Genomic DNA, 13,836 nt, shown 5'->3' with positions numbered 1-13,836 from the left:
GTGTCCCGCACTGGACTGTGGGTTGCAGGGTGTAGCCTAGCTGTGGAACCCTGGTGAACTAACTTTACCAGACTGCGGCATCCTACAATCGGGCTGCAGTTGTATGTTGAAAACTAAAGCATGGCGCAACTTCATAATTATAATGGATGCGTATATTTGGAGAAGTACGAATTTATTTCTGAAATATTTTTCATTTGAAGGTGTTTGGGATTATATTCAGAGCACCAGAGACAGCGTACACGATCTCGAAAGGAGGGTACAGAAAGCCAAGGACAATGTGGACGAAATTCAAGCTATAATGAAGACCTGGGTCTCACCTATTTTTGAAAGGAAGGATGGTAAAAAAGAAACTTTGCTTAACCTTGATGACCGAACAGATCGGCTTGAAAAGCGATACAGCCTTATTCGAGAATCTGGGAACAGAATTCACGCATTGGTCAAGGTATTTTAACCTGTGGTTTGACATGTCTAAACAATTGCTGGAGAGGGCGGTGACCTTCCGGGTTTTGTATCAGTGGATGCTCTGAGGTCTTATGATGAGTAGAATATAACCAGAGACAATGCACTTGCCAGGGATGTTTATTTTCATTTTTTTTTTTATACAATTTTCCTTAAAAAAGGAGACCTCACATAGAAAGTAAGATAGTTCAGTAATTTAAGCAATCGTGGCTTAGATGTACGAGTTGCCTGTCGGACACGTGGAACCCCAACACAGGTCTCACCGAGTGCTTAATTTGTTAAAAAATAAAATAAAAAAAACATAAGTGCCAGGAGCCCTTGTCGGGCGGCAGCAGCAGTGTGAACCACTCATTACCCCTGCCAGCACTGCCAATTACCGTACCAACACAACTAACCTTCACACTCCAACAAGTGTGACAATTCAGGCTTTTAATATACATTAAAAATGACTACTACTTGCCTTCTAGCTACTGTTATAGCTTTGGGTGGCAGGTATTATTAGTCATTTGAATGTATGTTGACTTTTTTAAGCAAATGTTGTGCTCATCACAATATTAGATAAACTGCGCCATAATTTGGCAGGCTGTCATAAGTGCTGGTGTTGACAATAAAATGCAGGTGCAAATCACTGGAAACCACCGGCTCAAATTAAGCACTAGTCACTCTATATATGTTATCAAAAGATACAAAGAAGTAGGGTGTGACCATGTCATCCCAATTTCTTCTTTTCTGAACTATGCTTCTATTTTCCCTCATCTGCTTTTCCTAAGATCAAATGTTCAGCTCAGAGAATTTGACGTATTTGGGTAACTCTGGTTTCATTTGATTCATGCATAAACTGAGAAATTTTAGACTGAGTTTGCCCTGTAGGAACAGATACATGGTCTGTAAAGTAAATAAAGAATGTATTTGAATGCAAAGTATCCACAAATGTGCTGTGCAATACCACCTATCTTTAAAAAAAAGTTATATTCTGGTATGTGACCATGAGAGGTAAGATATAAACCTGCTTTTATATGGTGCTTGATAGCTCAGTTTTACATTTTACAGCTCTGCAAAGAAACTTGTTCTGCTTTTTCCAGTTCAATGCTACTTAATTTATCAACCTCAGAAGAGTAACGGGCTGGGAGCTTAACTTGTCAATGCACTAACCATAGCATAAATACACACCTTTCTGTTGTACCAACTAGATTTCCTTTGTAGACAAAAAGGGGAAGGACAGTTTGCGTCCTGGGCACACACATCTCCTGAGTATGATTTTGTTTCTTCTCAATGTTTTGGCCACATTTCCACGCAAGGAATAGTGCCTAAACTGGACAAAATTACACAGTGTTTTTTATTACCTGCTAGAACACAATAGCCAAAAAGTGACATGCCGACTAATGGGGCAATCAGGGGCCATCAGGTCCTTCATCTCAACCCCTTTCATTAGTACAATAAGACTGCCACAAAATGTGTTCTATTCTGGGCATAAAAACCCTACCTCAAATAGAATCTTGATACTAACCATTAAACATTGTACAGAACTGTGATAGAATTTTCTAATTTTCTTTAAGAGACAGGAAGATTTCTCCTGCCGAAGACTCTGAAACAGCAGACAGGAGGCCAGATCTATGACTAACGGTTCTCAAAATAATAGTCACAAATTGCAGTAAAGATTTTTAAGAATGAAATTATGTGCTAGCACGTTGCTTCTTAAAATTCTGAATCGTAGCATGTCGCAATCCGACCTACCTCATGAATATTAATGAGCTAGGTCGACCATTCCAACTCATTACAATGGGAAGCCTTCTCAAGGATGGTGAACTGCTGTCATCAGCATATCACAATTCCTGTGATTGTTTTTAAATAAAGCAAACACTTAAAAAAAAAAAATGAAGCCAGTTTTCCTTAGAAGAAATGATAATGTGTTCAAGCATTTTTTTTTGTTTTTAAAGTTCAGGAGCAGGCAGTGGCCCCTGGACCACTGCCTACTCTTCAATACTTTTTTATATTCACAGAAGGGATGGGCTCCTAAGGGCATTGTTTCTCCTTTACAAATGCAATACCACCTCCTTTGAAAGGCCAGTACAGGTTTAATGGTTTGCAATCAGATTTCGGTCACAAAGCATTGAAACATAATGTGAGAAGGTAGATTATTAGTTGGGATGGATGATAATCCACCACAAGTAATAATGTCAATGTTCTTTTTAGGTCTAATAAAGGTTTCAGTAATTTAAATCTGAGCTCAACCCGTGATAGCTATGGCTATTACTGAACCAAAAGACATTACATGGCAAAAATCCAATAACAGGAACTGGAGATATGAATTTTCTAAAATTCTAAATGAAAATAGCACCAAAAAGCACAAAGCGCAGACCACGGCAACTAGTCCTGCTGGAGCGGGACAAGGGTAAGGTTTCAGACCCACTGCGATAGAGAGCGGGTCGGATAGTAGGGTTGGATGTGTCCCGGTCAGAAAGTTATCTTCACACTTAATTTTTTTTTAAGAAGGGAAAGTCTTTAGTGGGGTAAGCCTGCAGCTGGATCCAAAGACGGGCTTGTTGATGGAGGACAAGTTCTTGGTAAAGCTGTAGACTAAGGCGGGACAGGTTTGGAGCAGAAATAGTCTGTAGGTCATGCACAGGAAGCCGTCGACGTAGATCGTATGCTCCTCTGCATCAGGTCTGCTAAAGACTTCCAATTTTGGACTTAGACTATATTCTGGAAGTCAGATTTCCTCACCAGGGCAAGATTGCAGGCTGGTGACGAAGAGGGTTCAACGTCGTCTGATGCCAGTTGGCGTTGGGCCTGCTGGATCAGATTTGCTGCTGTGGAGAATGAAGTAGGAGCTTCAGCAAAGTCAGGCACATTGGCACTAGACCCTCGACTGCCAGGTTGGTCCTGGTTGCACGATGGTTCGCCAGGCCAAAATTTATCAAAATGTTTCTAAGTCCTAGTTAGTCCTAGCTTTTAGGGTTTAACAAGAGGATTACACACTGACACTGGCGAATTGTTCCTGGACCACAGAAACAGTACTTGAATGTCAGGACTCACTGCAACAGAGGCCACATGCAGGGTCCAGGGCAGGCCCAGTGGAAACTAGTCAGCTTGGCTCTTCTAGGAAAGTGGGCTTCTTGCAGTTTTTGTGACCTGTATCTTAACAGGAGACAGCCACTGACCCTTGGAGTCCCCATATTTAGCCTGGGTATAGGTGGGAGCAGGTCAAGCCCTTAGGGCTCTCCTCATATGTCTCAGCAGCAGATGCAGTCCTTCTTCTGTCTTCAGATGTTCCTAAAGAGGGTGCCCACGGGTGCCTAATTTATGTCTTGCGCTAGCCTGTAGATGAGGGCTATTCCTGGCCCCTCCCTAATCAATAGAGAACATATTCCCAGGTGTAACCATACCCACTTGTATAGCATTTCCTATGTGTCCTACTGCAAACAATCTCACAGTTCCCCTCCCTACCTAAATCCAACATGGCAGAACCTTTCTTTCCTAGAGAAGAGCTCCTGTGCCCATCCTGGAGGGGTAGCCAGGGAAATGAGCAACCCTTCCTTGTGGTCACTGAAAATGATTCTGGGGGCAGCTTCTCGTCCACTGGGATTAGTTCTTCGCTGGGTAGAAGGACAAACGAGGGGACAGGCCCAGATGTGACCTACATGTGCCTTTGACAGGGGAGGGCTCTTTGAAATTAATTAGGTTCCTGCACAGCCAGGTTACTCGTAGCAGGCATGCAGTCATGTTGTGCATTGTCATTCTAGTAGTGGCACAATGTGTGCTGCAGCCCACTAATTATGTTTAATTTATAGGTGCTGGGTACAATTTGAATCTTATAATAGGCACGTATGGGTAAGTTAATATGCTAATTAGGAGTAAAGCCAATGTCAGCATGTTTTAGGGGTAAGAGCACATGCACTCTTCCCATGTTAGCAGAGACCTAGTGCACAGAGTCAAATAAGCATTGGCAATGCTAATAGGTCTGGTTTTAAAGGAATGTTGTTTGGGAATGTGAAGCCTTACCAGGAAATTGATATGTATGTGTTTGGAAGCAAAGAACTGTAGATTAATAATGGTGAAAGTTAAAAGGTCAGGTAACAGTTTCACTGTCAAACCAGACTTAAGCCTCCATGTAAATTAATGACTGCCCTCCTGCCATTTGTGCTGCTGCCAGAGAAATATGCCATAAATAGTTATCTAAGATGCTTTAATGGCATTATAGTGTCATGTCTGTGCTCAAGCTCAGGCAGTTGCCTAAATAAACAACATCTGTTTGGAGGGTAATCACTTTTTTTGTGGAAGCACACAACGTCTTCCCAATCATATGTACACCTAGCTGCCAGCATGTGGGAGGAGTCAAAGCCCTCTCTGGTAATGCTCACATAATTGTATAGCAATAGGTGGTCTGTCAGACCATTAAAACAGCAATATCAGTCCAATAATGGATGTGATCCTACAATATGAGGCATTTCCTATACATAAGATACTGATTTTGTGTTTGGGAGGGATACCATTCCAGATATTGAATTGGTATCCATTCAGAATCCCATTTTATGAGTAGAATTTAGTGTGTTTGCAACGTTTAAAATGCTTGGTACATCTGCCCCAGAATCTTCTAGAAATGTTGTAGACATAAAACATTATATTATTGGTGCGGATTCCCTTTTATAGCACAATCAATTTGTTTTACTTTGGAATGATGACACATTTGTGTTCGGTTACCCATAAAAGTGCGTAAGGAGAAAAAAATGATTTTCTAAAGACAGTTTTCTGAACATTGCAACTTTACTCTCCAAAGTGTTTTACCTAGGTGAATGGTGATATGCTTTGATTCAATTTTTGCTCCATTTGAGCATACTTACGCTATGGTTTGCTCTACTGATGTAATATTGCATGCCCTATTAGTCATATGTGACAGTCAAAGGATGCACATGAGCAGTCTGCCCTTTGCCTGCTATCATCAGCTGCTGGTCAAACACCTTGTATGCCCCCTCATGAGTGCATTAGAAGGACGTAAATGCATTACTTTAATATTCAAGGATGACTATTTTGCAGGAAAACATGAGCCTTTTCAGTGCGGATGCAGCCTCAGACGTGTGGAAAGCCTATGTGGATTACGTGGACGAGATGGTCCTGGATGGCTTCTTCAGTGCCATTGAGTGCTCACTTAAGTACCTTTTGGATAACACAGGTGAAGTATGCAATATTGTTTAGAGATTATGTCAACCTATTATGTCAACCTATTCACGTGTGTAAAACTTTTCCATGTTCTTTTCTTGGCCTAATTAGTTAGTTCAACAATTCCTTTATAGCACGATGCCCATATGCATGGCAAAATCTAATGTCTCTCTCGGAATGCACAGGTTTAAAATAAAAAGCTCAAGTCTTTAACCATTTAGGAGTCCCTATTTAGCTCTGTACTAATATATATCCAGCAAGCTGACATGGTGTACTGGCGAAACACCAGGAGGCCACAGTACATTAGGGAGGCAGACAGAGAGATGGGCTAAATGTGGTCACGTTTACTTCTTTGATGATTCCATGAGTAGGTCTCTGCAAGGCACTGCCCCAAGAGGCACCTTGTTTTAAAAAACGTCTAGTTTTTACTAACAACAGGAAATGTTCATGACGTGGGAGTGTTTAAGCACTTAATGTCGCTCGCTCTGTTTATTAAATATTGTATAGAAATGTATATATAAAAATTATCTTAATAAAGTGCTCCAATTCGACAGATGCAATATTATATACAACGATATGTTCTATCTCATATGTCTATCTACTTATACAGTGTACATTGCCAAACACAATACAATTAATGGACACGATATTCAGGGTATGACTAACGTCTTGACAAATGTTTTAAATTCAGGTATTCATATATATGCCGAAATAAAATTTGTAGAATGGAGAGAGGCTGTGGTCACTCAGTGTGTGCTACGAGCAAATATTGGTTGTCAATGTTTTATTCCTCCTCAAAATATTAAACGTGCCCAAGATGCAGCTAGATCTTGCTATTCCTAAAATGTGTTTCTTACGTCTCTTGAGCTGGCAGCCATTGATGGTTTCTAGAACGTGAGATTGCCAAAACCGTCTTAACTGGGAAAGATGTAAATTCCACGGCATTTCCTTCATATATTTACTCAGGCTCTACTAAACTGTTGATCGAGTGTAGAGGGGGAGAGATTCTGTTTAATGTTTAATGTGCCTTTCTTTAGATGTTTTTCTTATAGCCATTTTGGTTTGGCTCTGGGCAGCACCACTTTGAGTTGGGCTCTCCCTCTTTTGATGTACTTTATGCAGTTTTTTGCTTTCTCATTGTTTGACCCTAGTTATTGCCACTTAGTGGCAGGGCTGGTCCTTTGCATGTGGGCTGTGTTATGGCAGTTTTCCATGGCCTTTAATGGCCGGTTGATCTGTGGTTGTTACAGTCACCTCCGGATTTGTGTGTTGAAATTGGTATTTCCATGTTGGCAATGTTAGAAGATGACATTATTGGTGACAAGGGAGTTTCAGTTTAGGAGCTGGCATGGCTTGGTCAAGTCTCACCTTTTAGGTCTGTGAATCAGTAGAATGATGTAGTGCTAATGTTTAGATAACTTATTTGTAATCGTCGTAGCCTACATGTCATAGTCTTGGGTCAATTCTTCCTTCTGTACCATGCTGTCTATGTCATAAAGCTTGGTGGTACCACTTGGGCAGCACACATCCTTTATTAGGGCAAAGTCTGGTATTTATGTCCTCAGCACAAAGGAATGGGCTAAATATCTTTGTTAATTTAAATTTCTAACACATTTGTTTGTTTCTGGGGCACACCCTACCCTCATGATGTTGAACCTGTAATGAAGAAAAGTCTTAGCAATGTTGATCATCGGTAAGCTCCCAGAGCAGTAATAGGCTTTAAGGTCACAGTGAGCTATGAAAAGGATAGGTATTGCCATGCCTGATATAAGCGCGCCTACACGCTAACTGAATCATAACTCAGTACACTAATGTAATGTCATTTAAATATGAGCCTCTGAATCCTATTAAAGTGTGTGTGGCATAACAATATTCATACAATTTTGTTTAATGAAGATATCCATGTGAAAAAATAGGATAACCAATTAGGATACCATCTACTTACAGATTCCAAAGCCGGGTTTGCTCCCTTGTTTGAGGTGCAGCTGGATCTTGCAATCCCTGACATGGTGTTCCGTCCATCTCTTGAGCTGGGCGCTAATGATGGGTTCTACGATATGACAGAAGGTCTCATTAACGATATCTTTAAGATTTCATCCTTGGTGCCTAGACTTGCAGAACACAGCAATTTTCCTCACTATCAGGTAATTTATTTTCTTATGCTTCTTGTGTTTCCTAAACTGCGGATATTGTGTTTCATACATCAATTTAAAATGGTGTCTTCTAGGCGGATATGGAGGATATGGCAGATTTGGTGGACATGCGGAATGCACTCATGGAATGTGTCCAGAATATCATGTCAACCTGCACAGAGTATCGGAACTCTTTTGATCATTACTCCTACCTTTATGTTGATGACCGAAAGGAGTTCATGCGGCAGTTTTTGCTGTATGGGCATGTACTGACAGCAGAGGAAATAGAAGCACATGCGGAAGACGGGGTCCCAGAAACACCTCCCTCCTTGCTACTATTTCGGGAGCAGATAGATTCATATGAGAAGATCTATGAAGAGGTCAGCCGTGTGGAGCCAATTAACGTATTTGACTGCTGGATGAAAATTGATGCCCGTCCGTTTAAGGCGTCACTCCTGAATGTGATCAAGAGGTGGAGCCTTATGTTTAAACAGCATCTCATTGATCATGTAACAAACAGGTAAGACTTTTACCATTCTTACAAGTCATGATAATCTTCGCTTCTAAACTCTCTATATTCCGAAGCTATCAGAGCAAGTTTGGTAATTTTAGTCAAGTTATATATTTACCTGGTTAAAACTAGTCACATTGTAAATATGCTTCATTTTGCAGTGTGTTTGTTTATTTTACTGTATATAGCTCACTTAAGTGCTAGCAGTCGCTCTTCAGTGACTTTCTCACATGGTAGTGGGATGTGAATGCGGTATCTACTACAAGAAAGAGTTTAGCACAATTGAAAGATAAATGTAGAATATGAGTGACTTAACCACAGCTCTCAAAGTAGTTTGAATTGGTTTTTTACATCTCAAGGGGGAAATACTACAGAAACTCTGCACTGGAGCAAACTCCAGAGCCATTCTATTTGCCATTTTTTACTCACTGCCAACAAACTTGAGCAAATACATTTTGCCCCCTATGAATGTAGTAATTTGGCAGAAAGGTGGCTATACCAAGGCAACAATGGAGAACATTAATTGTGGAAATATTCCTAAGAATTTATTGCACACTTTTGGGCTTATAAGACTCTGTGAGTAACACAGATTTTATTGATGAAATGCTAGGCCAAAAAATACATTTCCATATATAAAAAGTAGAATAAACCTTGTTTCAATTATTTTAATTTCTAAATAAAATGAAATTAACTTTTTGTGCCTCAAGATTATTTAAGTATTTCAAATTAGAAAAGTGTTGGAAATATATGTATTTTCTCCATTTAGTACTATTTAAGTATAGAAATCCAAAGATTTGTTATGCGACCTTCAGTATGAAAGTTTCCCACCCTACACATCAAGGTTGATTTTAAAATGATTTGTGCATCTTCTGGTTAACTTACCAAAGAATTGTTGTTTTTTATTTTACTTGCATTTCACTTTGGGTTTTCAAGGGTCTTTGACGATTCACTGGTCAATTAACCCTGACCTTTCATAGTCAGATTCTCACATTCCGCTGTAGAGCAGACAGCACCCCACAAGATTTTCTCCAAAACGTGTAATAAATCAAGCATTTTCAAGTAACAGAGTTGTAATGAGTAACTAGAATTCGCACCCTCGCCATACACAGTGTCAATAATGATGTTGTTTCAGATGTTCCAGTGATGTTGTGAAAGATGTCATTGAACATGTCAGGAGTGATGTAATTTATGAGGTGATTAGCACTGCTGCTGAGGCACATATTATAATTACTTAAGATAAATATAACTGGTGAATATCAGTGGTTTTGTTAATTTAAAACTTACTTTAACTGTATTTTCACCTACCTGTGACATCTTTTTGACCTTTTTTCCAGTGAATTTCTATTTTTTTCAAAGTTTAAAGAAAGATATTATTATTGTAATTACTATGGCACTTTCATCTTTTTTTTCAGTAAATTTCTGGTTTTTTAACGTAACGTAAGATGTCCCTTTACGTGCAGCATGGGGTGCCCAGGCGTGGGGTTGAGCAGGGCCTGGTCTGTGGCCAGGTCCTGTGACCAACCTTCTGTGGGCGATAAACAGTGTCATTTTAAGTAAGGCAGACCTACTGGCTTTGTTGTAGTGTCAAAACACCAAAATCTAAAAAGCAGGGGCCTATTGGCTTTATCAAGAAGTCAGCAGATATACAGAGAAGACCTATGGGTTTTGCCAAAAAATCACCACTAATTATATTCAAATGTACATTTTATAAATTCACATGTTGCACTGTTTGATCATAGTGATGCTCACAGCATGTTTTCAATACATTTTATTTTTAAATAAAAACACTAAACTTGTATTTAACCCCTTAGCTGCTGGTCCTCCCTCAATCCCCCCAGTGCTGAATCCTTTTTTAGCTATTTGGGGTAGTTAGTGCTTAGACCCCCATAACGTTTTGTGCACATAAGCTATCGACACCAAATGTGTCCCCTTTTTACCAACATTCTGGGGATTGTAAAGGTACCCAATGTTTGTGGGTTTCCCTGGAGGAGACCAAGAAATTAGCCAAAATACAGGTAAAAATGTGCTGCAGAAGAAAGCATCTGTTTTTTTCCCTGTAAATGGCATCAACAAAGGGTTTGCCGTGCTAAAATCACCATCTTCCCAGCTTTCAGGAACAGGCAGACTTGAATCAGAGAATCATATTTTTCAAGGCAGTTTTGGCATTTTACTGGGACATTCCCCATTTTTACTATTATTTTGTGCTTTCAGCCTCCTTCCAGTTAGTGACAGAAATGAGTGTGAAACCAATGGTGGATCTCGGACAGATAAACATTTCTGAAAAGTAGACAACATTCTGAATGCAGCAAGGGGTCATTTGTGTAGATTCTTCAAGATTTTCCTACAGAAAGTAACAGTTGAAATAAAAACAAATATTGAAATTGAGTTGAAAAAAACAGCCCTTTCTGATTATGTTTTCTTCCGTAACTTTTTCCAACTACAATAGATTTTTTAAAGCCACATACCGTTGTATTTGCTGGACCCTATGAGCCAATAAATGAGCTGCACCTTGCAATGGGTTTCCATTGTATACCGGGTACATAGGAATGTATGTCGGAACAACGCATGCTGGAACAACGCATGCCTGAGCAACGAGGTCGGAACAACAACTGCCTTGTTACCACTAATGCCTTTACCACGAATGCCTTAACGACGATTTTTCATTGTAAAGGCATTCCTGGTAAAGGCATTAGTGATAGGCATGCATGGTTCCAGCATGCGTCTCCCCTGGCCCCTACCCCCACCCGTAAAAATTACTGCAACCCCCCACCCCCTTCCCTAAAACTACGGCAACCCTCCACCCTTGCCCCTAAAAGTACCCCAACCCCCACCTCGTCCATAAAATTACCGCGACCTCCACCCTGCCCCTAAAACCTAAATCAACCCCCACCCCGTCCCTGAAACCTAAAGTACCCCAACCCCCACCCCTAAAACCTAAAACCACCCGCCCCTAAAACTACCCCGAGCCCCCCACCCCACCACTAAAACCTAAAGCCTCCCAAACCCACCTCTAAAACCACCCCACCCCCACCCCATCCCTAAAACCTAAACTACCCCAACCCCCCCACCCCGCCCCTAAAACCTAAACCCGCCCAAACCCCCCACCCTGCCCCTAAAATTACCCAACCCCCAACCCACCTCTAAAACCTAAAACCATCCCAACCCCCACCCCTAAAACCTAAACTACCCCTACCCCCACCCCTGAAAACTAAAACCACCCCAACTCCCTGCCCCTAAAACTACCTTGAGCCCCCACCCCTAAAACCTACACCCCGACCCCCCCACCCCGCCCCTAAAATTACCCGACCCCCCAACCCACCCCTAAAACCACCCAAACCCCACCCCTAAAACAACCCCAACCCCCACCCATCCCTAAAACATAAACCACCCCAACCCCCACCCCTAAAACCACCCCAAGACCCCGCCCCTAAAACAACCCGAGCCCCCACCACGTCCCTAAAACCTAAAACACCCCCCAGCCCCCACCCCGCCCCTAAAATTACCCGATCTCCCAACCCACCCCTAAAACCTAAATCAACCCCCACCCCGTCCCTGAAACCTAAAGTACCCCAACCCCCACCCCTAAAACCACCCGCCCCTAAAACTAACCCGAGCCCCCACCCCACCACTAAAACCTAAAGCCTCCCAAACCCACCTCTAAAACCACCCCACCCCACCCCATCCCTAAAACCTAAACTACCCCGACCGACCCATACCGCCCATAAAACCTAAACCCACCCAAACCCCCCACCCTGCCCCTAAAATTACCCGACCCCCAACCCACCCCTAAAACCATCCCAACCCCCACCCCTAAAACAACCCCAACCCCATCCCTAAAACCTAAACTACCCCAACCCCCACCCCTGAAAACTAAAACCACCCCAACTCCCCGCCCCTAAAACTACCTTGAGCCCCCACCCCTAAAACCTAAACCCCGACCCCCCACCCCGCCCCTAAAATTACCCGACCCCCCAACCCACCCCTAAAACCACCCAAACCCCACCCCTAAAACAACCCCAACCCCCACCCATCCCTAAAACCTAAAGTACCCCAACCCCCACCCCTAAAACCTAAAACCACCCCAAGACCGCGCCCCTAAAACAACCCGAGCCCCCACCCCTTAAACCTAAACTACCCCAACCCCCACCCCTAAAACTACCCCGACCCCCCCACCCCACCCCTAAAACCTAAACCCACCCAAACCCCCCACCCTGCCCCTAAAATTACCCGACCCCAGCCCACCCCTAAAACCTAAAACCATCCCTACCCCAACCCCCACCCCTGAAAACTAAAACCACCTCAACTCCCCGCCCCTAAAACTACCTTGAGCCCCCACCCCTAAAACCTAAACCCCGACCCCCCCACCCCGCCCCTAAAATTACCCGACCCCCCCAACCCACCCCTAAAACCTAAAACCACCCAAACCCCACCCCTAAAACAACCCCAACCCCCACCCATCCCTAAAACCTAAACTACCCCAACCCCCACCCCTAAAACCTAAAACCACCCCAAGACCCCGCCCCTTAAACAACCCGAGCCCCCACCACGCCCCTAAAACCTAAAACACCCCCCAGCCCCCACCCCGCCCCTAAAATTACCCGATCCCCCAATCCACCCCTAAAACATAAAACCACCCCAACCCCCACCCCTAAAACCACACCAACACTCCCACCCCTAAAACTACCCCGAGCCCCCCACCCCACCCATAAAACCTAAAATCCCCCCAACCCACCCCTAAAATTACCCGGCCCCCCAACCCACCCCTAAAATCTAAAACCACCCCATCCCCCGCCCCTAAAACTACCCGAGCCCCCCACCCCGGCCCTAACAAACCCCCAACCCAGCCCTTAAAACTACCCTGACCCCCTTCGCCCGCCCCCAAAACAAAAAACAACCCGACCCCCCTCCCCTAAACCACCCTAAACCGCCCGACGCCCCCTCCCCTAAAACTAAAAATACCCCAACCCCCTACCCCATCCCTAAAACTAAAACCCAACCCCTCACCCCCGCCCCTAAAACTAAAAATACCCCGACCCCCCCAGCCCCTAAAACAGCCCCACTTACCTGACTCATCGCGTTGTCCTCCTCAGCCGGCTCCCTTCTTCTGTGCCTTAACCACGCATGTGTGTGGTTCAGCACATGCGTGGTTAAGGCACAAAACAACGAAGTTGTGGTTAACGAAAGCGTTGTTCCGCTTTCGTTGTCCACGACTTCGTTGTTACAGAGTCGTGGTTCAGGGCGTTTCCCGTACATAGCAATTTATTTGGTAAAATATAAAGAGTGAAAAATAGGTATCATGGAAATCTACGTATTTCTGAAATGGGCACAAGATAAGGAGTTTAGAAACAGTGGTTATTTGCACATCTCTGAAGTCGTGGGTCACCATACTAGCATGTGAATTAACGGGCAATTCTCAAAATGACTTCTTTCTGACACACTGCCTTACATTTGGAAGGCAAAAATGTAGAGAAAGACAATTGGCAGTAACACTTGTTCTTCTATTCTGTGTTTCCCCAAGTCTTTTGATAAAAACTGTACCTCACTTGGGTGGATAGGCCCAGAGCCCATGACAAGGTA

At 43.1% G+C, this 13,836-nt stretch overlaps 1 protein-coding gene across 1 annotated transcript in view; it reads left to right on the top strand.

Annotated features, from left to right (window-relative positions):
* Positions 1 to 13,836, top strand: part of DNAH9 (dynein axonemal heavy chain 9) — a 975,671-nt gene that overhangs the window by 220,977 nt on the left and 740,858 nt on the right. The window contains exons 14-17 of the mRNA XM_069200368.1: positions 201 to 442; positions 5,494 to 5,629; positions 7,564 to 7,760; positions 7,844 to 8,268. Coding sequence (XP_069056469.1) covers positions 201 to 442; positions 5,494 to 5,629; positions 7,564 to 7,760; positions 7,844 to 8,268 — 1,000 coding nt within the window. The remainder of the gene's footprint in view (positions 1 to 200; positions 443 to 5,493; positions 5,630 to 7,563; positions 7,761 to 7,843; positions 8,269 to 13,836) is intronic.

The sequence above is a fragment of the Pleurodeles waltl genome, chromosome 7 (genome assembly GCF_031143425.1).
Source record: "Pleurodeles waltl isolate 20211129_DDA chromosome 7, aPleWal1.hap1.20221129, whole genome shotgun sequence".
Taxonomy (NCBI): Eukaryota; Metazoa; Chordata; class Amphibia; order Caudata; family Salamandridae; genus Pleurodeles; species Pleurodeles waltl.
Note: the sequence above shows the minus strand (reverse complement) of the source record. Positions and strands in the feature narration are given on the sequence as shown.